At 52.3% G+C, this 23,587-nt stretch overlaps 1 protein-coding gene across 1 annotated transcript; it reads right to left on the reverse strand.

Annotated features, from left to right (window-relative positions):
• Window positions 1-612: 612 nt before the first annotated feature.
• Window positions 613-19,849, reverse strand: SEC14L2 (SEC14 like lipid binding 2). The gene is made up of 12 exons (XM_087828718.1): window positions 19,739-19,849; window positions 17,542-17,617; window positions 13,412-13,455; window positions 12,957-13,016; window positions 12,502-12,690; window positions 11,334-11,429; window positions 11,087-11,147; window positions 10,597-10,680; window positions 7,593-7,699; window positions 7,373-7,512; window positions 7,066-7,235; window positions 613-1,751 (listed from the first exon to the last, which is right to left on the reverse strand). The coding sequence occupies exons 1-12, from the start codon at window positions 19,790-19,792 to the stop codon at window positions 1,621-1,623; spliced, it is 1,212 nt and encodes a 403-aa protein (XP_087684844.1). The 5' UTR covers window positions 19,793-19,849; the 3' UTR covers window positions 613-1,620.
• Window positions 19,850-23,587: the final 3,738 nt, after the last annotated feature.

A 23,587-nucleotide genomic window follows, 5' to 3' on the forward strand; every position in this document is an offset into this window, starting at 1 on the left:
CCCGAGTGGGGCGGGGCTTCCGGTAGTGAAGGCGGCCAGGAACTTTCTTAGTGCCCTTAGCAAAGATGGCGGAAGACAGCCCACCGGGTAGGCCAATTAGGAGGCAAGCTGCGCCGTTGCCCCCTCCCCTCCATGGGAAACCGCGCGCCGGAGAAGAGCGGTGGGTGGTTTCTGCGCATGCTCCCCGTCGCTAGGCTCTGGAGGCGGGAGTTCAGGGCCGTGGGTGACGAGCGGCGAGGAGCGCGGGGCGGTAGGCATTGACTTCCACTGTCTCGTTCACCGAACGTCACTTTATTCATTGGTTAATTTTCCTAACAGAGCGTTGTAAACCAAGGTCGGGATGTCCTCCTGAAGGTTCTGCCTGGGGCGCATGCATCCTCGGGGCCCCCCTCCTGCTCCCTCAGCTGCGCCAGACCGGCTCCCCAGGCTGGGCTCCGGCGCAGCCCAGGACCTGGTTTGCATTTGCGGGACGTGGGGCTGGGATAAGTGCTCTGGTTGCCCGCCAGCTCCCGTCCTGGAGCGGCTCCATGGCCCGTCACGCGGGTGGAGGCGCTGGGGGCGGGGGCTGCGAGGCCATCCGTGGTGGCCCCCAGCCCCCGGCCCTCACCGGCGCGGGCCCGCCTTTGGCCCCCTGCCGGGCGGCGTCCCCGCCAGGCGCTGGGAACCCCCGGCACCCGCCAGACGCCTCCCACGGCGATGGGACGGCCGAGGCCTCGCGCGGGTCAGCCAGGAAGCGGGTAGGCGGCCCTCCCTGAGTTCCACTGTCTGGATGCCACTTGACATTTTTGTGTGGGGTGCTCAGGTGATGGGAGGCTGGTGACGCTGAAAAGGGAAGCGGAAACCTCCGGGCTCACCCCCACCCCCAGCCCCCTTCCCTTCCCAGAGCTGGGATCCCTGGAGGTAATTTCCCTGTGCTTTGTTTGCATTGGAGGACAGTGGCTGGGTACCAAAGCTCCCTGTCCCTAGAAGCTCTGAATCAATGACAATCATTAGTAGTTAAAGCAGCAGCCATTGGGACCCAGGAGTTGCTGAAGTTCTCAAGGTGAGGGTAAGATCTACCCCCGAGTGGGAAGATCTAGGCTGACTCTGGGCCACCTCCTGGGACCCGGGAAAAGCCAAAAGATCCCAGCCTCAGTGACAGGAAGTTTTAGAAGAGCCTCTGACCCCCACCGTAACTCTAGCAACTCCTTGCTGCTCCTTATTATGATCTAGGCGTACACCGTTCATTTGGTTGCAAGTTCCTCCCCTGCTGCTGGCTTCACTGAAATGTTAAGCCTCAATCTCTCCCCTTTTCTAATTTCTTCCCTGCTGCCACCCCATGGTACCCACTTCGTGTCTCAGCTGTCACAGGTAGGTGATTTTGGCACAGTTTGCAGGATAAACAGATCCTATCATGGTGCCCAGCCCTGGGGACTCCTTAGTAACTTGAAAGGCAAGGAGACCCACTCTTGCTGTGCTCCCTTTTCCTAATTCTGAAATGTAAGCTCCCCAGATTCAGCTGAGGTCTTTCTCCTAGCCCAGTTTTTTTGGGGCATCAGGGTCCTGGAAAAATGACTGCTACAAGGGATAGAAACTGATAGGGAGACACTGAGGGAGCCAGGCCTCCTGTGGGAGGAGGCGTTACTTAGGGGTGACAGGCCCCATCTGATTTATCTTCTCTTCTGAAGCTTTGTCTGGAAGCAGGACCTCCACAGTGAAACTGACCTTCTTGGCATGAATGAAGCTGTAGGTGTTGTCAAACCGCAGGACATCTGAAGGCAGAAAACCAGACATTCAGGCAATTCTGAAAAAAGGGCTTGGGGACAGAGATTTTTGTTGACTGAGCAAGGCAATGTGTGTGGTAGGTAATGAAGATGAAGGTAATATAAGCAACGGTCCTTCACCTTCTGCAAATGAGTCTAGCTGGATTGACAAGATGTTTATGGAGAGAAAAAGTATATGTAAGATAGAACATGCCAAGTGCCAGATGAATGTGAGAGACAACCACATCTGTAAAGCTTGGAAAAAGAGCCCTATAAATTGAAATTATGTGAAAGGCTTTTTAGAGGAGTTGTAGCTTGAACTGGGCCTTGAAAAAGGGGAGTAGAATTCATAGCAGCAGTTGTTACAATAATAGTTATGGTAACAATGGCCATTTAAGTGTCTCAACATTGGGCTGGTAGTCTTATATATGTTATTTCCCTATTCCTCAAAATAACTATGAGCTCAGCATTAGTCTTGTTTTACATCCTATAAAAAAGAAGGTCAGTGTGTCACACAGTGAGGAAGTGATAGAGCTGGAATTTCCCTCTCCTCTGAATTGCTGCCTGACTTGGGCCCTGGAAAGCCCTGCCCTGTTCAGTTTCTGACAAAAGGTAAACTGCAAACTTTTTGAACCAGGAATTTACCCCACAGAAATATAAACAAAGATGCTCATTGCACCCCTGTTTGTAAGACTAAAAGCTTGGGAAAACGCGAATGTTCAAAGGAGAATTGCTTAAAAAGGTTATATTGCAATCCATATGATGAAATACTGTTCTCATATTAAAAGAAAGAGGTTAGCTTCAGAAGTGACTGGGGAAATCGTCCTCAATGTATCCTTTGGCCAAAAAGCAAGTTGCAGAACATAATTATAAACAGCTGGAAGCACTTTTGTTAATATAAATGTAAAAATTTTTGGCTTTGCTACTTTGTGTACTTACACTCCCAAGTTCTCTTTAATGATACTACTCAGGTGCTTGTTCTAAAAAGAAAGTTTTCAAGTATGGCCATACCACCCTGGATATGCCCGATCTTATCTGAAAGGGAAGTTTTCTCAAATACTGTGACAAGTTTTACAGTTTCAAAATTCCTTCAAACATACATTGAATGACAGATATAATTCTTGTGAATGTATACGTGTGATACATGTCCTGTGCAGTATAGCAATGTGTAATGCTTCTAAAGAGATAGGAGATACTTGATAAGATAGTAGAAAAGACCTGTTAGGAGTGGTTTCCTCTGGGGACAGAAAATGGGCAGGCTGCTTTTAATTTAACCTTTTGGGTTTTCTTTTTTTTGAGAGGTGGTTCCATTTCAGTCAAATACCCCTTCAGGAGAACCGAGTGTAAAAACAAAAAACTAGCTCTTCCCCTTCCCTATCCTGGTTTTCTCTCACTTTCCCCAGCAAAACAAACAAACAAACAAGCAAACTGTATTTAATCTTGAGACTTGGCCTTTCCCCTTTCCTGTCCCTAGACGGAATGCGTAGTTTAGACTGAGGGTAGATGCATCACCCTTCCTTCCTTCATGGTGTGAAGTGAATATTAGTCATTGATTTCCTAGCTATGCCAGAGGTCTTTCAGGACCTGTAGTCCCTCTGGAAAGAGGGAAGTTTCCTCTCTGCCCTGGACGACAAAGCCTTAGCAACCAGTCACTGTGCTAGAGAAGTCTTCAAGCTCCTTGGACCAAGCACAATCGAGATGGCTCTGCCTAGTATGATATTCTACCCTCAGAAACAAGGAAGGGGCTGTTCTAAGGGTAAGGCCCGAGGGAAGCGGAGTTTATGAATTGCATGGTTCATTTTGACACTAATCATGTAGTCACGGACTCTTTACAGCCCCCAGAGATCCTCCAGGCTCTGGCTCTGTAACTTTTGTTGGGAAATTGATCCCCTTGAGAACCTGATGCTTTCATCATCAGATGAAATTTACACACCATCTCAGATCCCCTGGGGCCCATCATGGACCCTCTAGGGCAGTGGTTCCCCAGGGGAATGACTACAATCATGCCTTCTCATTTATGTACTGAAACAAAATATATATTCTAAATTAGCTGCCTTTTACTTCTCCAAATGCGAGGTTATATTGATATTTTAATTATCTGTGTGAGTTATTATATTTCAGAGTAACAAAGAGGATATTAGACACTATTTGTTATAAAGGGGGAGGTGTTTGGTCTTTAAGATTTATAATTACTGCTCTGGGGAGTCCCTGAACCCTAGATTAAGATCTCTTGCTCTAGCCCACTCCCCTCATTTTAAGGAGGAAAGGAAAACTTAATTATTTAGAGAGACTTGTGCAAAACACCTGGAGAGTTAAGGGCAAAGCTGGACTCAGAAACCAGGCCTCCTGATGCCCACCTGGGCTCTCTTCACCCCAACAGTGGGTGGCAGTATTGTTTCACCTTCATTTGGTTTCAGGTCTCCTAGAGCATATTCTCCACTCCTGGCAGACAAAGTCCAGATCTTTTTCTGAATCTTTTTCTTTCCTAGTAGAGTATTCTACACTCAGGCCCTCAGGAAATATTAGTTGAGAGAAGAAAAAATTAAATCAATTTAGACTTGGTTTCTCCTCCTCAGGAATTGAGGACATTTAGTCAAGGACAAGAGCAGCCTGGGGAGAGTTAATGTGCTCTTGACATTGGAGGCAGGCACAGAGTTTTCGTTGCTCCACTTTGCAGGGGGTTGCCTGGTTCTCCAGGGACTTTGCGCCCCCCACCCCCACCCCAGCTCAGCTTGTAACCTAACACTAGGTTCTCTCTGGGCGCAGGTCTAACCTGAGCCATGGCCCCAGACAGCAGCTGATCCCACCTCATTGTCTTTACACCTGGGAAGGGGGCATGGACACTGTGGCCTGCCACTCCTCTTCCTGGGACTGGACAACAAGCAGTTCCCACTCAAGGCCCTGCAGGCAGATCAATGTTCCATCCAGGAATGTATCCAAGAGGAGCTAAAATAAATTTAGGGATTTGCAGACCTAAACCTGATTTAGTTAAAAGCTTCATGGTCCTTTCTCAGGCTGTGTCCTTTAGATCCTGTAGAAGGGTGAGGGGCAATGCTGCAAAATGGGTTGGGCTCTGCTACTAGCTATGTGATCTTGAGTAAATGACTTCCCTGGCTTGGGCCTCCACTCTCTCCTCTTTCGCATCAGGGGTGGACCTGTTCATCTCTAGGACAGTCTACTGCCAAGAGACCCTGGACCAGAATCCTAGGAGTCTCTGGTGTCTTCTGTCGTTTGGTGTCTACGCAAGCTACTTTGTGTAAGAGAGAACATACCTCCTCTCTCCTTCAGCTTCCCTGTCCATTAAGGAATTCAGCTTATATGTACAAAATGATTTATGCTCTGTGGATGACAGTATCTGGGCTGGTGCTAAGCCTTGTTCTTGCTAAAGCACATAGTATACGCTTCTCCCCCAGGACCTGGCTGCTCACTAACAAGAATACTTCTCCTCCCTGGGGAGCCATACCACAGAGCATCTGTGAGGAGGTGGTGGTAGAGACTGAAAGTTGTCTGGATGTGGGAGAGGACATAGAATCTCGAGGTTGGGGTGATGGTGTACACAAGCACAGAGGCCAAGATATCTGTAGGACTAGTGCAGATCTCCTGGTTGGTGCTCTATAGAAAGGGGCACAGGGGTTCTCCCACCTCCAGGACTATCTCCAGGATGGCCCTTTCCCCCCAGGTCTTGCCCTAGTAACAGTTGTGGCGGCTAAAGTGTGTTGAGCACTTGCTGTATTCCAGGCATTATATACTAAGTGCTACAAAGACCTTATCACATGTCTCTCTGAGGTAGAGAATTTGGTCCCATTGTAGCAATCGGGAAACTGAAGCCTGGGAAGGCTGAACCACTTGCTGTTATTAGTTTTCCACGCCTAGCCCCTTGGCTCTGACAGTAAGTGAAACAATGTATAATGAAACCGATTTTACCATAGGCTAATTGATATGGCCTATTTCTGGTCACAAAAACATCACCAAAATTCTAAATAAATACTCAAAACACTTCTAATATTAAACACTGAAATAAATTTGAGCTATGCATACACTTAAGAAAGATTAATAAAACAAGTAAGAGAGTGATTTTCCAACCAGCTTATTTCAGTTCAGCGTCACTAGAGGCCAGAGCCTCTGCCCCAGCTCAGGGTGCACGGCATGAACCAACACTGGACAGGGTGCCATTCCAATGAAGGGCATGTTCACATACATCATACTGGGAGAGTTGCACACCAGTGACTCACCTTATGTGTACATCTTTGAAATGTGGGAAAAAACGGAGTCCCCATAGACATGGGGAGAACATGGAAACTCCATAGTCGTCCCGGCTGGGAATCATGTTTTTCTTACCAACATTGTAATGAAACCATTGACGTTATTTGAGGACCTCTGTAGTGTAAAAATGAAAGCTCTCTGTAAGCCTCCTACCAGCCCAGAGATAACTGCCATGAGAGTTAGCATAGATTCCCCAGAATTTTCTATGTACACATTTCTTATTAACCAAAGTGAGTGTATACCATATATGTTATGTTTCATACTTTATTTTTTTTTTTTAACATGAATCAAACATCTTACATGTCAACTTATTCTCATTAATGGGTATATTGTACTCCATTGTATGGTTGGACCATTATTTAACGAGACCTTATTAAGGCTCATTTAATTTATTGCCAGTTTCCAGGCTGCTAGGAGCATCCTATGTCTTTGCATCTTTGAGTAAATATTTTTGTAGGCTAAATTTCCAGAAGTCAAATTGCTGAGTCAAAGGGAGTTTTAATTGATATTGCACAGTTGAGTGAGGTTAAACACCTTTTCAAATGCCCGTCTACCATTCTTATTCCCCTTGGATTAAAATTCCTGTTCACATTCTGTGCCCCTTTTTTTTTTTAACCAACCTGGAGATGAGTAAAGCTCAGAGGGGTCAAGGTTGGGCTTTTCCAGACCCTGCTCACCCAGTAATCCCTACACCCAGCCAGCCAGTTCTGCCTCTCTGATGTGTGTGGAAAAATTCCCACCTGACGTCCGATCATAGTCACAAACCCAGTTAGACCTGGACCAGAGAGTAGACAATCCCTTGTGATCACCTAGCACTGTGATTCACCTCTAACTGGTAGGATTAGGCCAGAGTCCCACCCTGCTATTAACCAGCTGGGTCACCTTAAACGATCATTTCAGCTCCCCAAGTCTAAGTTTCCTCACTTGTGCAAGGAGAGGGTTGAACTGATGAGGTACCACTTGTAGTTCTAACAGTGCTGAGAGCATAAGTTTCTGGAGAAAGAGGGACCTCACTGGCAGACATCTAGGGAAGGAGATTCAAGCCAAGACAGGTACTTACAGATGCCAGGATTGCTGCAGGTGAGGGTCCCATCCTCAGGCACCAGGTGAGCATTGTACCTCTGGTTGGGCAGCACCTGTGTCATCTCTCCTGCCTTCTGCCGCTCCCCCGTCTTGGTCTTCAGGAAAATTCCAAAACCTATGTCCGCGCCTTCCGACGTGAACTGCCACCTAAAGGGGACATCCGTTCCCATTCAGACATGATTAGGAAATTCTGGTTCCTGCCACCAGGCCTCTCCCACCGCAGGCCGTCCACTGGCGCCTACGCCTAAAGGGCTCAGGCCTCCTGGAAGGGTGCAGAACCCCACCTGAGGACGCAGCCGGGGAAGAGAATCTCATACTCCACTTGGTGGGAGGAGCCCCGGGAAATCTGCACAGTGTGCTCGTACTGCTGTTTCACCTGGTCTCGCACGTAATACTTCTTGGGGATGTCGCCCCCATAGTTAATCTGGAAGCAGAACATGGAGCGAGCTGGAGTGTGCCTTGGAGGCAGGCTTCCCGGTCCCCTCCAGCCCCTGGGGCCCATACCTTGGATTTGCACTTGGGGTTTCCATCGGGGTCGGTCATGGTGCCCCCATACTCCACTGGCACCTGGTCAGGGCTGATATATTTCAGTAAAACCTCCTTCCAGTTTGCTGGCAGGAGAGGTAAGGAAGGAGAAAGAAGGGTCACCACTAGGCAAGATTTCATCACAGCCCCGGGAGGTTACACAAAAGAGGTAGGAAAAAAACTCCATCTGCTCCCCCCCCTCCCCCCCGAACAGAGGCATTAGGAGCAGTTGCTGTGCACAGAGCACTGCAGGGGGCAGGGGCATCCGTCGCCCGGAGAACTGCCCTGGAGTCAGAAGACCTGCGATCTGTCCCCATTGCCTCTGCCTCTGGCCAGGTTATGGGAGTGAAGTGACCTAAGCACCCGAGAGGGTATTGTAAACTGTAAAGTGCCCTACATGTGGGAGAGTGTATTAGCACTCCCAGGAAGGTGATACATTTGAGTGCAAGCAGGAGGGAAGGGCATTCCCTGCAAAGGGGAACAGCATGCGGAGGCACAACATGTATCTTGCCCCCACTTTTCCTACACATAACGGTGCTCAATTGTGACTAAATGACCGCATCACTGTAGAGTGACCCCTTAAAGTGGGTTCCCTTGGCTTTACACCCAGACACGATTTCACATCTGCTCCTTTTTTTGGTAACCAAGCCCTTTCCTGACTAAGAGAGTGTGACTCTAGTGCAACCAATGCTCTGAACCGCTTCATCCTTCCAAATTCCTCAACAAATGTCAGTCAAGTACAATATTTTGATAGTGGAAACTTTTCCATGATGCTGCTGGAAACCATATAAAGGCAGCAGCTCGAAGTCATGGGGTACAGCCCAGTGTACTCTGCCCCCGGTGCTGGCCGGAAACCCACAGAGACTGTCCAGGGTCTCCCAGCCCTCGGATTTCAGGGACCCGAGTCCATGCAGCTCCCGGAACACAGCGTCGGTGGTCACGGGGTGATTTAATCTGTGCTAAGCTCCAGCGACCAGCCCGGAGTGAATTTCTTCCTTTCTCTGTTGAAGATGCTTCTCAGCCCGAGGCGGGCCTGGGCGAAAGGATTTCAGGTGTGGGCCGGAGAACAGACTGAACCTCCTCTGCAGCTCCGCTGCCAGGAAACCTGTCTCATGTTCATGGTGGGTGGGAGCAGCAGAGACGCCAAAACCACCAGAGCCTTCGCTGGGATTTTTGTATTTCTTCCCCCAGTTCAGCTGGAGAGCTGGAATAAGGCCGGGGGATTCTTCCCATCTTACAGAGAGAGTTACCGAGGCAACAAGAAGCAGAACTTGTTGCTGCCAGAGCCAGAAGGAGAACCCACAAGTCCTGGACTTTCCAGACCGTCTCACTTTACTCCTAGGACTCACCAGCACACATACGGAAAAGGTGAACATTCAGAAACCTCCAGAATCCCTATTACCTGCCCCCAAGTTCAACTCCAGAGGTGGCCTCCAGTCCTCCATAATCTACCGGGTCGCAACCCACCTTCCTGGCCTTTTCCCCCAGCGCTCCGCTTAATGCTCCAGCAACACTGACCCCTGGCTGGCCCTGGCTGGCCTGACTCCTGTGCGTCTTCCTCACTGCCTTGCCCTGTGCCCTGACACCCAGGCCCTGCCCACTGCTTCTCTGTCGGCCGCCTCAGTCACATCTCAATCTCCCTGGCGGGTGCGTCTTCCCCTGCCTGCCCTGGCGCTTGGATATCCCCCGGGGCTCAGCCCCTCTTCTCCTGGGGGTGGTCTTACCTATTCCCAAGGCCTTAGCTGCTGCCTACGCTTGACAGCTCCCAAATCCCCAGGCTGGAGTTCTCACCTAAGCTTCAGGCTCAAAGTATCCCCAATATCTGTACGTCTCACGCGCTTCAAACTCGGCTTCCAGATGGTTCTTTCCCTTGAATTCCTCCACTGAACTAACAGCGTCGGAGCGACTGCAACACTCAGCCCCTCGTGCCAGACACGAGGAAGTCGTTCTAGATCTCTGTTCCTCCTTTCCTACATCCAACCATCCGAGTCCTTCTGTTGTACTTCCTAAGTAAGTCCTAAACCCATCCTCTCCTCTCCTCTCCACTGCCCCGGAACAGGCTTGCAACACCAGCTGCATGGGTTATGGCCACGGGGCAAACGGGTATCTGTCCTTCAGCATCTCGCCAATGAAATGTGTCTCAATTTAAAATCTGATCCCGGTACTCCCCTGCTCAGAACTCGCCTCTGCTTGCCAGTGGCCTGCAGAGTCATGCCCCAGCCTCGCAGCGTGGTGCCCTGGATGCTCTGTGACCTGCTCCTGGCTCCCGCTCCGGCCTCGTCTCCTGCCACACCCTGCCGTGCGCTTGGCAGCCGCCTGTGCCACGGTGCGTAAGGTCTTTGCTCGGTGCTGTTCCTTCTGCCCAACGGCTTGCTGCCTTGCTCCACCTGGCCACTCGTACTCATTCCACAGCACTTGGCTGAGGTAGGCCTCACCTCCTCCCTAGATCGGGTGGGCTTGGCGTCTCCCTTCCCCAAGAGAACTAGAGCTCTTCACAGAACGTGGTCTAATTCACCTTTGTACCCTTGGCACCTTGTCCAGGGCCTGGCACATAGTAGGTGCTCATCAAATGAAGTCACTCCTAGTTGCCCCAAGCTGAAAGCAGGCTCTGCTCCTGTGACCTGCATGGCACCTTCTCTAGGCCATTTCTAGTACCTTTTCTACTTTTTATCATGGCTTTCTCTCTAAAGGCCTCCTCTCTCCTGCTACACTGTAAGCTCCTCGGTGGCAAGGACTTGTGTTTCAGCCATCTTTGAATCTACAATGCTGAGCTCAGTACTTTCTTTTAGAGTGTCTGAGAGAAAGTTCTTATGAAAACAGACATGAAGACCCTAGCCCAGCCCCAGCTTGCTCCTGGGTCCCACTGCTACCAAACCAGCAGAGGGAACTTCTGCCCCTGGTGGCTGTGGCCCTAATTCTAAAGCCATCCCCAGTTTGGGCCACACACCATCCTGTGGCGTTGAGAAGAGTCTGGGCTACTCACCCCCCAGGACCATGATCTTCTTGCGAGTTTCCTCACTCAGGAAGGGTTTGACCAGATTAAAGGCCACAGGAAACAGCTTGGGGGCTAGAACAGAGACCAGACAATGTGAGACTGGGAGCAGTGCCCACTCTGTCCCTAACAGTGTCACCCACAACGCCCTGTGTCAGGCCACATGTTCCCCAGTGCCGTGGATCTCACAGGCAGCCCAGGGTGTGAGGCTCAGCATGGGCACCTCTTTGATTTCCAGCTTCCCCATCTGTACAGTGGATATAGTCAAGTAGGTACAGTCTTCCTGTCTTACCTGGCTGGATAGCTCGAAGGCAGCAATAAATCCTAAAAGCTTTGTGGATTGTAAGACAGTCTGGGTATGTGAAGGGTCCTCAGATTCCCTCCTTTGGCTCACTCTGTTTCATTCTCCTGAATCTGTCCCAGGAACATTTTTGGCCCCCCTTTTCTCATTTGACTTCCTCACACGGAGTTCCCAACTTACCTTTAATAACAAAGAGACGCTTCAGTGTTTCAGGATAATTATCCTCAACCATGCACAGAAACTGTGGAAACAAAATCACTGAGTCTAGTGGGCTCAGACCTCTGTGCCAGGGTGAGAGGCCCGGCCTCCTCTAGGCTAGACTGTGCCCCCATCACCCCACCCATCCCACAGGGTATCCTAGCAGAGGGATCCACTCCCCCATTCTCTGCCCACCCCCCACCCCCACCTTCCCAGTCCTGCCTCTCACCTCTCCATAGGTCTCAACAGCAGGCTTCCAGAGATGCTTGAGGCCAAGGCCCTCGCAGTCATAAATCATGGTGATGCTATCCACCTTCTTCCCCATCTGCAGGGGACAGAGGAGCAGAAAGTCACAGCAGGCTGCCCCGATGCAGGAGCCCACCCAGTTCAGGGCAAACACTGATTGCGTCCTATGCTCATTGCAGCCGGATATGTACAGGGCCGTACCTAGGATTTTGCAAATGGAGATAATTGCCATTTGGAAATTGTGACCCAAGCAAGTCATCCTTCCTGCCTAATTCTCCATGTGCTCATCCAGTAACCACTGGGCGGGTCTAGGTTACATCGGAGGTCCTTTGTGTTCTGCAGTTTGACCTGGCGGCCTCCCCCTTTCTCTGTGTGCAGCACCCCACGGAGTGCTCTGCGCATGTGGCTTTGTGTGGCCAGTTCTCTCGCGCACAGAGATGTTCTCTGTCCAACCTAAGCCCTTAAGGGTGCATTCCAGTCTAATGCTTCTTTGCCTCCCCAGCCTGCAGGGTTTCTGCACACACTAGGCTTTCAGCAAGTGTTTGTGGACGAGTGTTGAAATGGTCCCAAACTTACTACACCATTTCATTGGATCTTCACATTTGCTGAAGGGGAAGGAAGGAGAAAAGATCACGGTAGCAGCTCCAGCTTGCTCTTCAGCATTTTTCTCAGTAAGGAAATGAGCTGTCCTTATGTTTTTTAAAATACAGAGTTAGAGAAACATGGACTCTTAGCTCATTCACACCAGGGATACCCACATACTTGTCTAAGGATAGGGCAGTCTGTGACAAAGTTCTCACTGGTGCCCAGAAAAATGAGAAAAATAACAGTAATATAGGTAAGTTCTTTATGAAGCTATATTTGTTCCTCTTAAAGGACTGCCTTTTATTCTGAGATTTTGCCATTCCTATAATTTTGGGGGTTAATTATGATAATAGTAGCTGGCAATTTTTTTAAAGTTCTTCCTGGGAAAAATAAAAATTCGGCAACATAGGTCAGTCCCTAAAACTTTGAAATTTCACTGGCCTATGAAATCCAAAAGTCCAGGCCTCAGTCCTGAAGCTGTGTTTGAGTCCCTGTGTGATGTCCCTGCTTCTGCTTGAACGCCTCTACCGTGATTAGCTCATTTTCAACTGCGCTAGTCCACTCACCTTCGCGGACTGGCTTTTACACTCCTGCACAAGCCGCTCGCAGTCCCGCATCTTGGTCTTCAGCAAGTCCTGTTTGGTGGCTGAGAGGAGCAGACCCCTGGCATCCAGGGGTCCAATGATATCGTACCAGATGGGAGAGCCCTCCATGTCGTAGCCACACATGCCCCCTGACAGATACAGTTGGACCACCTGGGCAAAGACACAGAGACGGCACCTGGTCAGCAGACCCAGGGTGGCTACACCTTCCCTGTATCCCAGGGCCTTCCTCTGGGTTCACCAGTCTCTCCTTCCACAGCCTTCCCCTGGGTACCAATGGACACCCATTCTGGGAACCATTAGGACCTACGTGGCATTGTCAGACCTTTCTTCTCAGGGTTCCAGTCCCACAGACCCAGGACACAGATTGTGGGTCTAATGACCTAACAGAGGGATGGGCCAGGATCATTTCTCCTCACCTCTGGAGGCTGCCAGCTCAGGATGTTTTCAATGTCCTTCTGCTTTCGGAACTCCACATGCTGCAAACATACAATCAGGGCTTTAAAAAAGTGAGAGTGGGACAGGGGGACCCCTTAACAGACATCTAGCAATAGGTGACAGCAGGCACAGGTGAGTCATGAGAAGGCAACTGACAGGAATGCAAAAAAAAAAGGCACTGCCTATTTTAGAGGTCTTGGCAGAACACTAATTCTTGGCTAGCCCAGACTTAGGAAAGCTCTGTGTTTCCAGGGAATGGGATGCACTTTCTTCCAGAGGGACGAGGGAGTAACGGCCAGCTAATACTCAGATATGTCACACCAGCCATCGGCTGTGATGGAGGCAGGTGGAATGGGCCAAAGAGGTTCAAGCACCGTGAGACTCTGATGGGCAGAAACGGAGGCAACCATGGGATTTGGTGGCAAATGGATCTCACCTTCCGGAGCATGGCCTCGGACTTCTGCAGGTCGAAGCTTCTTGCTGTAACAGGGAGACGTGGGCAGGGTTAGGCCAGCAGGCTGGGTGTCCAAGGGCACAGAGGTTTTCCCTGTTCCCATGCTGGTTGGTGCCAGCTCCTCTCCAACACCCCAGCTGCCCCTCAGGTTACCCCACATGTAGAAGCTAATATGCGGGCATCTAGAGCGCCACAGCCCCTGTAGAGCAGGTCAAGGTTCAGGGCAGGCGGGAGCAGCACTGCAGCTCAGGGTCAAAAGAGTTTTACCCTAGTGGGTGCAATAAGGTGAAGGGTCTTATCTCTTCAGGGAAAGTGAACCCTGGACTCGAGCCTTATCATTTAGCCTTCCCCTTACACAAAGTTAATCTCTTCCACAGTCTAATAACCAGTCCTGAGATCTTGACACACAGTTCAAAGATGAACATAGCTGCCCTGTCATCTGGGGTAGAGCTGGCAGAACATCCAGTAGGATGAGGTCCCGGCCAACTTTTCCATGTCCTCCCAGGCAGACCCCATTGGGACACAGAGGGCCCTCCTCCCAGGGCTCCTGGGAAGTTTCAGAATGAAAGGTCACCGAGGCCAACTTTATTTTAGGCATGAACCCTAAAAAGTTGTCCTGCTAAAGCTTGAACACAAACACCGCACTGCCCCCCAAAGCCACCTGCTCCCAGGTAATCCGAGTTGCCGTCTGCCCTCGGCCCTCACTGTTATACTGAGTGGAGATCCACTCCAGAGACAGAGAGTGGGGCTGCTCCCTCGGCCATGTGACCACCTTTCCAATACCGGCAAAGACTGTGCTGCCGTGTGAGTCCCCTCTGCTCTCACACTCCCCATCCGTGTATCCTTTCACCGTTCCTCACAGCTTGGTTTCAAGTTCAACCAAATAACTTCCCTTGGATGTTTTCCAGTCTGCCAATGCCCCTCATCCAGAGCTGAGCACAGCACCAGATATTGTCTACCTTTCTCCAATAAAGCCTAAGAACTTCCTTGGCACTGGTCACACCCTTAACTCAGGTGGAGCTCACAGTCAACTGAAACCCCCAAATCCCTTTCAGCTGTCCTGCTGCTAAGCTTTCATCCCCTCTGCTGTGAAATGGTTTTCTGGCTCCACCCCTATCAGATTTCATCTTGTTACAGTCAGCATCGTTGCATCCTTTAAAGAGTTTCCAAGATTCAGATTTTGACCAGTTTTGTCATCAGACCTATGAACTAACTGTCCCTCCCAGCTGTGTGTCCTCTGGGGATTTGATCGACATCAAGATCTTTCTGACAGCCCTGGAACCTGGGCCACACAGGCTGCCCTCTGGACTGCCACTGGTCCTTTAATCACGGCTCCCCAGGAGTGCCCCTGACTCTGCTATCATGAAATTCAGTCCACTTTTGATGCGTCCAAAGGGTGCATCGAGAGATTTGACCATGCCGCACCCTGCATGGGCGCTGGACACGTTTGCAGAACTGAACAGTCTTCACTCTTGGGATATTCCTCCTGACACCCCTTTACGTGCCACTGTGGCAGCAGGGGGCAGCTCTTAGAGGAATATAATCCGGGTTTGCAGCTCAGCCCTTCCACATCCCTGTTTGACCTTGAACAAGATATTGCACATCTCCGACAGAATCGTCTACTGAGCTAGAAACACGTGGAAGACGCAAGGCAACGTGCTCTCATGATGGGGAGCCTGGCTGGACTGTGAAAGTGGGAATCCTCCATTGGAGGGACACCCCCAATTGTGAGAAGAGACCTTATCTTCCCAGGGAACAGGAGTGGCAGTGAACTGTGAGCCCCCTTATCTCAGCGTAGCTCTCCAGTTACCCCTTATCTGCCAGGGTCCAACATCCAGGGTCTTCAAGGGCCCTCCCTTAGTTGCCACTTGACCCTGGCAGCACCTGGCCTGGTCTCTTTCCATACCTGCTGAGTCAGGCCTCTCCAGGGCTCCTGCTGCCCTGCTCAGGGGCAGCTCAAAGTATGGTTTAGGACACTGTCAGAGAAGCCCACATAGGTGCAACTGTCCCAGTTTCTTATTTGATCACCTCCTAGGCCTGGAAAATGAGACTCAGACTTGCTCTGCCCCCTCACAGAGTTCCCAGCACTTCCTTGTCTTTATCTTGCCACCTGACTCTCCTTGCTGCAGCGCCCAGAGCTCAGCCACGGTCAGGGAGAGGCAGTGGACATTGGTGTGTCTGCTCTCAGGGCCTGGGGCCAGGAGAACACTGAGTCTGCATGGTGGGGAGAGAGGAAGAATGGAACCCCAGCTCACACATAGGTTAGGAAAAGACACTCTACTGGCATGCACCTTGCAGATGTTTCCTTTAGAGCCAAAAGGAGAAAGAGGAAAGGTTTCTAAAAAAGAGACAACAAAAACCCTAATTGAAATTCATAGTAAGGTCTGGCCAGGCCTGAGCTCCTGCCCAGGAAATGCGAGGCACAAATAAAGTACAGAGGAAATACTTCCTCTATTCGAAGAGGCACAGCTTGGCTCCAGGGGCAGCTATGGCTTACTGGAGAGAATATTGGTCTGGGAATCTGGGGCCCCAGATTTCTGCCCTGATTCTGCTTCACATTAGCTGTGTGCCTTCAGGTAAGTGTCCTCCCCTCTCTGAGCCTCAGTTTTCTCATGTGACAAACAAGGATGACCACAGTGTGCAATGTTCCTGCAAAGAGAGAAGCCATCTCAGGACTGGGGAGTTGGGGGTGCTGGGGAAACCAGCTGCAGGAACCCAGGCTGGCCTCCTCTTAGATAAAAGAGAGCTGCGTTGTTGTTCGCAGCTCTCTGAAACCACACTTCTCCACCTAACGGCAGTTTGGCAGTTTGTTTGATGATCTTACAACTGGCCCTTTAAGGCAGTGCTGCTTTCCCACTCTCTCCACCCACTCACTTCTCGCTATAGCCCTTCAGCAAACTGCTAGGCCAAAACACCCTCCAGCCCTGGACCGATTCCACTGCCACCCCCGCACTGCCCCTCCACCCTCTCTGGCTAGGCCAGGGTTGTGGGTTTGTAGCTTTTTTAGGGAAAGGATAGTGGCACACTTTCACAGAGTCCCATGTGGCCCTCCTGGCTGCACCGGCCCTGGGGTGCCTGCAAGTAGTCCCTCAGAGCACAGCAGTTTTTTCAGTTTCTGCACAGAAAGGAAAATCCAGCTCTTCGCCTGCCCCAAGATACTCTGTGTGTATGTGTGTGTGTATCTATAAATAAATAATCAGGTATGATTTGGTTTTTAATTTTTGAACTATGGTTCCACATCACAACTTAATCTCTATTAATCTAAGAAAGTGGAATTTATTCTCTATTATTTTTATGCCTAGTAATAAAGTTTCTATAAAGAAAAAAAAAAGTGTCACAAGAACCAGAGAGGGTGACATGTGACTTGAATCACAGAAGAGGAGGCAGAAGGAACATGAAGATTTTAGGAGTTGAAGCTTGGGGCTGAGTTTGACCCCGATGCTAATAGAAATGTATACATTGCGTCACATGCCCAGAGCTCTGCCCTGTCTCGTCCTATCCCAGAGAGGGGTCTAGGGCAGATGTTCACCACGGCCAGACTGAAGCAGAAGTAGAATTAGAACTCGGGACTCTGGAGCCTGGCGGTGGCTTGAGGGAAGTCTTGCTCACCTAGTTCAGGCTGAGTCTCCCCATGTTCCCATGCACTCTGCCCCACCTTCAAGCTGCCTAAACTGCTGGTAGCAGCAGGAGGCCTGCCATCCCAACAGGCTACAGAGGTGCCCAGCCTCTCCCAGGAGCCAGGACTCTGGTTCTAAACTTGACTCTGCCTCCGACTTCCCACATGACTAGGGCCTTTCTTGGCTTTTCCTCAACCTGTTTCCCCAAGTCCATCAGCAGAGTGGGTGGGAAGGACCCAGGGCTGGAACTCAGGCAGCCTGGGCTCTTGTCCTCTCTTTGCCTGCAGCTCAAGCACTATGTGACTTAGGGCACGTTACTTCACCTCTCTGAGCCTCAGTGTTATCTATCCAGTAGGAGGGGTGAGGTTACATAATTGCTCCTAAGGGTTGAATGCTACAGATTCTCAGATTGCCAGGTCCAGAGTTTCCAGGGGTGCTATTCTGTTAACCAGAACTAGCTCCTGCCCCAGCCTCCTGCAGCCCCTGCTCCCTCACCTCGGAGCCAGCGCAGGAGAAAATAGTCATCAGGATCCGGCAGGGTGGGCAGCACATCCTGGACATTCTCCCGAAACTGTAGAGAGAGGCAGCTGGGTGAGTGACAGGTCCCAGCCTGACTGCCCTCTGCCCAGGACTCTCCATAGGCCTTTACTGGACCCTCTTCAACACTAGTCAACTCTGCACACTGGCTGAGCATTTGGGCTTCATGGGGCACTCTGTCTGTCATGCTAGTGGGAACCGGGGAGCAGAAGGAGGTGGGAAGGGAGTAAGACGCTGCTCCTGCCTGGCTGTGTCAACTTCCACACCCAGTGCGGTGGGCCCACGGACGTATTCTCGGCAACTGTGATAGTAGACACTGTGGGGCGTGCCACAATAAAAGCTTTCAATTTATCAAGTATTCCCCATGTGCCCAGCACTGAACTTGGCACTTATCTTTTTCTTGCCTCATTCAGAGTCCCTAGAGGTATTACTGCCCCCATTTTACAGATGAAGGAATTAGAGCTCAGAGAGGCCACGTAACATGCCCAAGGCTAAACAGCTAGTAATCAGCAGAGCTGGATGCAAACCCGGGTCTGTCGGAGGCCAGAGCATGCACTCTTTCACGGTTTTCCGCCCCTGTTAGTAATGGAATGGAGAGCAATGTGCTTGGCAGAGCAGAGGGAAGGAAGAGTTTGATTCTGACTGGGCCAGGAACAGAGTGGTCTCATATGACTTCATATTTTAAAACATGGTACTTGAGCTGGTCTTGAAGGACATCACAGGCAGTGGGAGGAGGGAGGAGGGCTATCCAGGTGGAGGGAACAGTTCCAGTGGGAAGCCGGGAAGGTGGAAAGTGCGGGGAGTGCCAAACAAGGAAAGTGGACAGTGACCCCAAGGGATGGCCACACCCACTTCCAACTGTTCACTGCCCTGTGAGGACGCTGGCTGCCGGTGCCCTCCCCATGCCTCCTGCCCCCAGCCACTCACCTCTCCCTAGTCACTGACCCACAGGGCAGCTGCAGAGGGGGCCAATGAGCACCAGCCACCTCTGCCCCTTGCCTCGGTCAGCCAAGGACTCAGACCATCCCGTCCCCCAAACCACTCCCAGGCCCCCAGGTAAACTGCTCACCCAGGGAGGGCTCCACTTACCGAGGACCCTGCCTGGCCCCTGGTTTCCAGTTTAATCACCACCTAATCCCTATCTGCCTGGCTTCCCCTGCAGGTCAGCAGTAAAATCTGAAACCTTCCTTCCTGCCCAGCCTCCCTGGGATGGGCGAGGCCCAGCCTGAGCACAGCTTTATTTCATAAGGCTGGCGCCTCGGCCTCCCTGCCCCGGCTGGAGCCATCTATCCCCCCAGCCCTTTCCCAGCAGTGGAAAACCTCCCTGCTATGGAGCCTGCAGACCTTCAGACTGGACCCCATTGGCTCTGGCTCCAAGAATAGCCAACCTTCCCTCTTCCCACAGGCGACACAGAAGTGGGGATCCAGGTGGTGGGGAGGGGGTGCAGCCCTCCAACTTGTTGCCTCCTCCTCGGCCCAGGTGCCAAGGCAAAGCCAGGCTTACCCCGAGCCTGGGGAGCGGGGACGCAGGGCGGGAGGGCTGGCCTCGGGTCCACGCGCTCCTACCCACTGAGGCACCAGCAGCCCCCAGACCTCCCTCCGCGCCATGTGGTCCAGCCTGGTCTCGGTTCACCAAGGGGCAAACGGATGAAGGCCAGGTTTTGCCCAAGGTCACAGAGCGACTTGGAACCAGAGCTAGGGGCCATCCGAAACACCCTCCGGAGCTGTCCAGGGCCCTTTCCATCTGTGCCACGGCCCCGCAAGAGGAAATCCTCCCGGAAATGGAAGGAAACCTGGGGCCCCGCTCCCAGGACCCGGCTGCCAGCCCCGCAATGAATGTCGCCTTTGTGCCTTGAGCTTGCCTCCAGGGGCTTCCGAGCTTCTACCGCTTCTTCCCAGGTGGTACCTCCAAGGGCTCGCTCGGGGGGCGGGGGGACGGGGGGACGGGACGGGGGGGGACCGGGGGGGCCGGGGGGCAAACGTCCCCTGGCGCGCGCGGGAGGACCGGCTGCCGCCCCCGCCGCCAGCCGCGCGCACGGGGACTGTCGCTCGGCCCCCAAGCGGACCCTTCCCGCTCGCGGCCGCGGAGGGCGAGGGCGAGGGCGAGGGCGAGGGCGAGGGCGGGCCCGGCCCGGCCCGGGGGACGCGGGCTCACCTTGGCCAGGGCCGCCTCCTGCTTGGGGCTCAGGTCGCCGACTCTGCCGCTCATGTTCGCTCAGGCCGGAGCGCGGAGCTGCGGCTGGTTCGCCGCCGTCCGGGAAACTCAGGTGCCCCGCCCGTCGCCGGAGCGGGTCGCGGGCCCCGAAGCCCCGCCTCTTGAAGGCGCGCAGCCAGTCCGTGCTCGGGCCTCCGGGGCCTCGCGAGCATCCCCCGCGGCCGCGGAGACTAGGGCGGGACCCCGGCGGGAGCGCCCGAGCCCTGCGCAGGCCGGAGGGCGTCAGAGAGAAGGCTGGACTCTAGTTCCAGGGCCACTCGGAGCTCACAGCGTGGCCTTGACTGAGACACCTGAGCTCTCTGCGTCTCAGTTTCCCCTGCGTCTAAGTATTGTCTAACGAGCCTGTCCAAGATCAGGCCCCCGCAGTGCAGGACCTCTCTCCCCAAAACGGTAGGGAACCGTGCCCGGTGCCACTAGGGGAGGGGGGGCGGGGAGATCAGGTCCCCTAAGCCTAGCCATCACCTGACTAGGAGCTGTGGTACTGACCACCTCTCTGGGGCCCTTGCCCTTCTGTTCTGCCCCCGCCCCCCCCCCCCCCCCCCCGGTTTTGGACAACTGCTGCCAACCCAGCTTAGGGCCTTGCAGTGTGGACAGCTTTTCTCCTCCTGCAGGTCAGACAAGCTGAGGGGCTAAGGAAGTGCGTGGCCTGTCTTCCCAGCCAGGGCCCTGTCCTTTAGATCTGACCTTCCCAGCACTTAGCCATTCCTAAGCGGCTGGCACCCTCAGCCAGCATGGAAGAATGCTTCAGAGGCCTGGGTTTGAGTTCCAAATCCTCTACTTCTTTGAGACACCAGCAGGCCACCTCACGTCTCTGAATGCAAGCTTCTCCATTCACTCAGCGGCGGTAGAGGATCTGGACTCGGAGCCAGCATGAGAGACTAAAGTGAGCTTAAAAAAGCAGGCAATTCGCCTAGCACAGGGGTCTCCGCTGGGACCACTCCCTAGATCGCCCTGTGTGTGGCCTCCCTTTTGCCGCCTGCCTGGCCAGGCTTCGACCTCTGGGTGGGCAGGAAGGAAGCTCACCCCTTCCCTGCTTACACTGCATGTAGCTACAAGTCTGACTGTCCTGCCTCTGTCACAGCCCCCCCCCCCCTTAGAATGAGCCATCTCCCCTTTTCAGACTACCACAGCCCTCTGCCTCTCTGCCTGGGTCCCCTCTGCTCCACTCTAATCCTGCCTACCTGCTGAAACATGCCTTGGGCCATTCTTTCCCCCCACTGTGTGCCAGGTACCTAGGCATTGTTCTGGGAACACCGAACAAACCAGACACCATTCCTGCCCTCCCACAAGCGCTATCACCTAGAATACAAGAGCCAGATGTATGTCCCAGGGAGAGGCAGCAAGTGACTGGGAGCTAGCCTAAAAGAGGGACAATTTGTTTGGGATTGGAAGAATCCTAGAAGGCTTCAGGGAAGAAGCGGCATTGGAGCTGGGACTGAAAATGAGGGGTGGGAAGAAAACAGAAAGATTCATTCATTCCATGGGGGCACAACGGCATGAGCAAAGCTTTGGGGGTTAGTGGGAAGCGTAGCCAGAACCAGAGAGGAAGGGAGAGGAGAGGAGGAGTGGGCGGGGAGGACTGATCAACCTCGGTGTGGCCCTGCTTAGCAGCGTTTACCTGCGAGACCGTGAGGTCCTGAGCATGCGACCCTGTTCTACTCACTGAATCCCCACAGGCCCTCTACCCCGAGCAGAGCATCATGCACACAGGCTGTTAAATAAATGTATGCTGAATGAATGAGTTCAAGAGATGCTCCAATAAGCACAGAGCCAGGTGCTGGGGAAGGACTGGGAAGGAGACATAAACATAGGTCATTCAGGGATCAGGGAGCTCACCTCACTTAACAGCTGTGGAAGCTGAAGCCCAAAGAGAGCATGACTTGCCCAAAATCGTTAGTGGCGTGATAGATGTGGAAAACTTCGCCTTCATGTGGAAGCACTCAGCCATGCCCTCCCTTTACCGCCTAGAATTGACACAGAAGTAAGCCCAGCAGCCTGTGGGCACCCCACCTCCAAGAGGCTGGACCCTCACCACCTTCACACTCATATCTCCAGCAGAGTTGAAAGCAGAATACCCCAAGCCTCTCTGGGGCAGAAGACAGAGGCAGGCTACTGCAGGCCCATTAAAGATTCTTGGGAGGCCTTCACTCTGCACCTGGTGTGGCCCCCACCATACAGGTCTTCTGCAGGGCGCAGAGAGAGGGTCTCGGGTCCAGCCCGGGGGCTGAGAGTTCCCAACCCACCTCTGTGTGTTTTCTGGTAGTCCCAGCAGTCCTGCCCTAGTTAAAGAATCATCAGCCTCTGGCTTAGGGCAGGGCATGGCTGTCTTCCTTGTTGTATATGTGGCTGAGACCTTTATTTAAGATGTTCACTTTATTTAAGATGTTCACTTCAGTGTACAACCTACTCAAAGGAAAACAGAAGGGCTGTTTGCCCTTGACCTCTTGGCCTTGGATGCCTCTCCTCTACAGCAAAGGCAATGACCTCAAGATCAAAGGCTGTCGGGGGCCCCTGTCCTCTGATTCTGTGGTGTCAGCAGGAAAGGAGTGGTTCCGGAGATTGGCACAGTCAATTGAGAGTTGGAGGGAACCGTTTTTTAAACACTTCTACAAATATTTGTGAAACACTCTACTTTCACGAGGCCAGAACAGCAGGAACTCTCTGGAAAGCCCTGGTGCTGGCAGGTGGCTGTGCAGAAAAGCCCTGACGTGAACCTTCTCACCTCCTCGCCTCCTCCCAGCCCTGTCATGTGGGGTTGCAGATGCCTCAAGTCCTTTTCCCACGAAGGGGGGAAGGAATGAAGGAATCAGAACTACCTGGAACTGCATGGCAGGCAGGGCCTCAGCAGCAGAACGTGGAAGCAGGGCAATGGGTTCAATCCTGTGCCTGTCCTCCCCCCTCCAGGCAGCCCAGGCTTTGGCTCCTGGCCAGACCTGGGAGACAGAGCGCCTTTCATTCTTTCGCTCCACAAGTACTGTTTCTGGGGTGGGCATGGCACCAGGCATGCTGACACCTCAGAGAATGAAGCCAACTAGGCTCTGCCCTCAAGGAGTTCCCAGTCTATAGGGACTAGAGGCAAGGCGGCTCCTATACCTGCCTCCCCCTCCAGTATAGTGCAGCCAGTGCCACCATAAGGGATGCAGACCCGAGGGTCCCCAGCCAGCCAGAGGGTGAGGCATCCTAGGTTCCCCATAGAACTGATGGCCAAGCAGGAGTCAGCCAAATTAGAGGGTGCAGGAGGCCTTTTCATTCATTTATTCATACATTCATTAATTCAACACATATTTAACTGAGCACTGTGCTAATCAGGGAGTAAAAAACTGCCCTGTGTACCCCTGGCTAGGTAGCTCAGTTGATTAGACCATAGTCCTGATACACCAAGGTTGCAGGTTCGATACCCTGTCAGGGCTCATACAAGAAGCAACCAATGAATGCATAAATAAGTGGGACAACAAATTGATGTTTCTTTCGCTCTCTCTCTCAATCTCTGTTCCTCTCTCTCTCTAAAATCAATAAATAAAATATTAAAAATATAAAAATTAAATTAAAAATACAACTGCCCTAGTAGAACCAGATAAAGAATCAGAGTTTGGGAGGTATGTGGATATAGGAGGTGTCAAGAAGGATCTTTGAGCGGAGGGGAGAGGCTATTCGGAGATCCTTGAGCTGGGGATGCTCCAGGAGCTGGGCGGGGAAGGGGGTGGGTGGCGGGTCTTCCTCCTTCTGGGGCCTCCTGTTGAAACAAGACTAGTAATTTGAGGAGAAATGTAATCCTTGCCTCTTTCCCAA

This window comes from Miniopterus natalensis, chromosome 20 (assembly GCF_054644295.1).
Source record: "Miniopterus natalensis isolate mMinNat1 chromosome 20, mMinNat1.hap1, whole genome shotgun sequence".
Taxonomy (NCBI): Eukaryota; Metazoa; Chordata; class Mammalia; order Chiroptera; family Miniopteridae; genus Miniopterus; species Miniopterus natalensis.

What these genes read in the sequence shown, in the direction of transcription:
- SEC14L2 (XM_087828718.1), bottom strand. Translation starts at nt 19,792, where the DNA reads ATGAGCGGCAGAGTCGGCGACCTGAGCCCCAAGCAGGAGGCGGCCCTG. An exon ending in GCGTCTCTTTGTTATTAAAG is followed by an intron (nt 10,681 to 11,086) that starts GTAAGTTGGGAA and finishes TCTCTGTTCTAG; the next exon opens with CCCCCAAGCTGTTTCCTGTG. An exon ending in CTGCAGCAATCCTGGCATCT is followed by an intron (nt 1,752 to 7,065) that starts GTAAGTACCTGT and finishes TTCTGCCTTCAG; the next exon opens with ATGTCCTGCGGTTTGACAAC.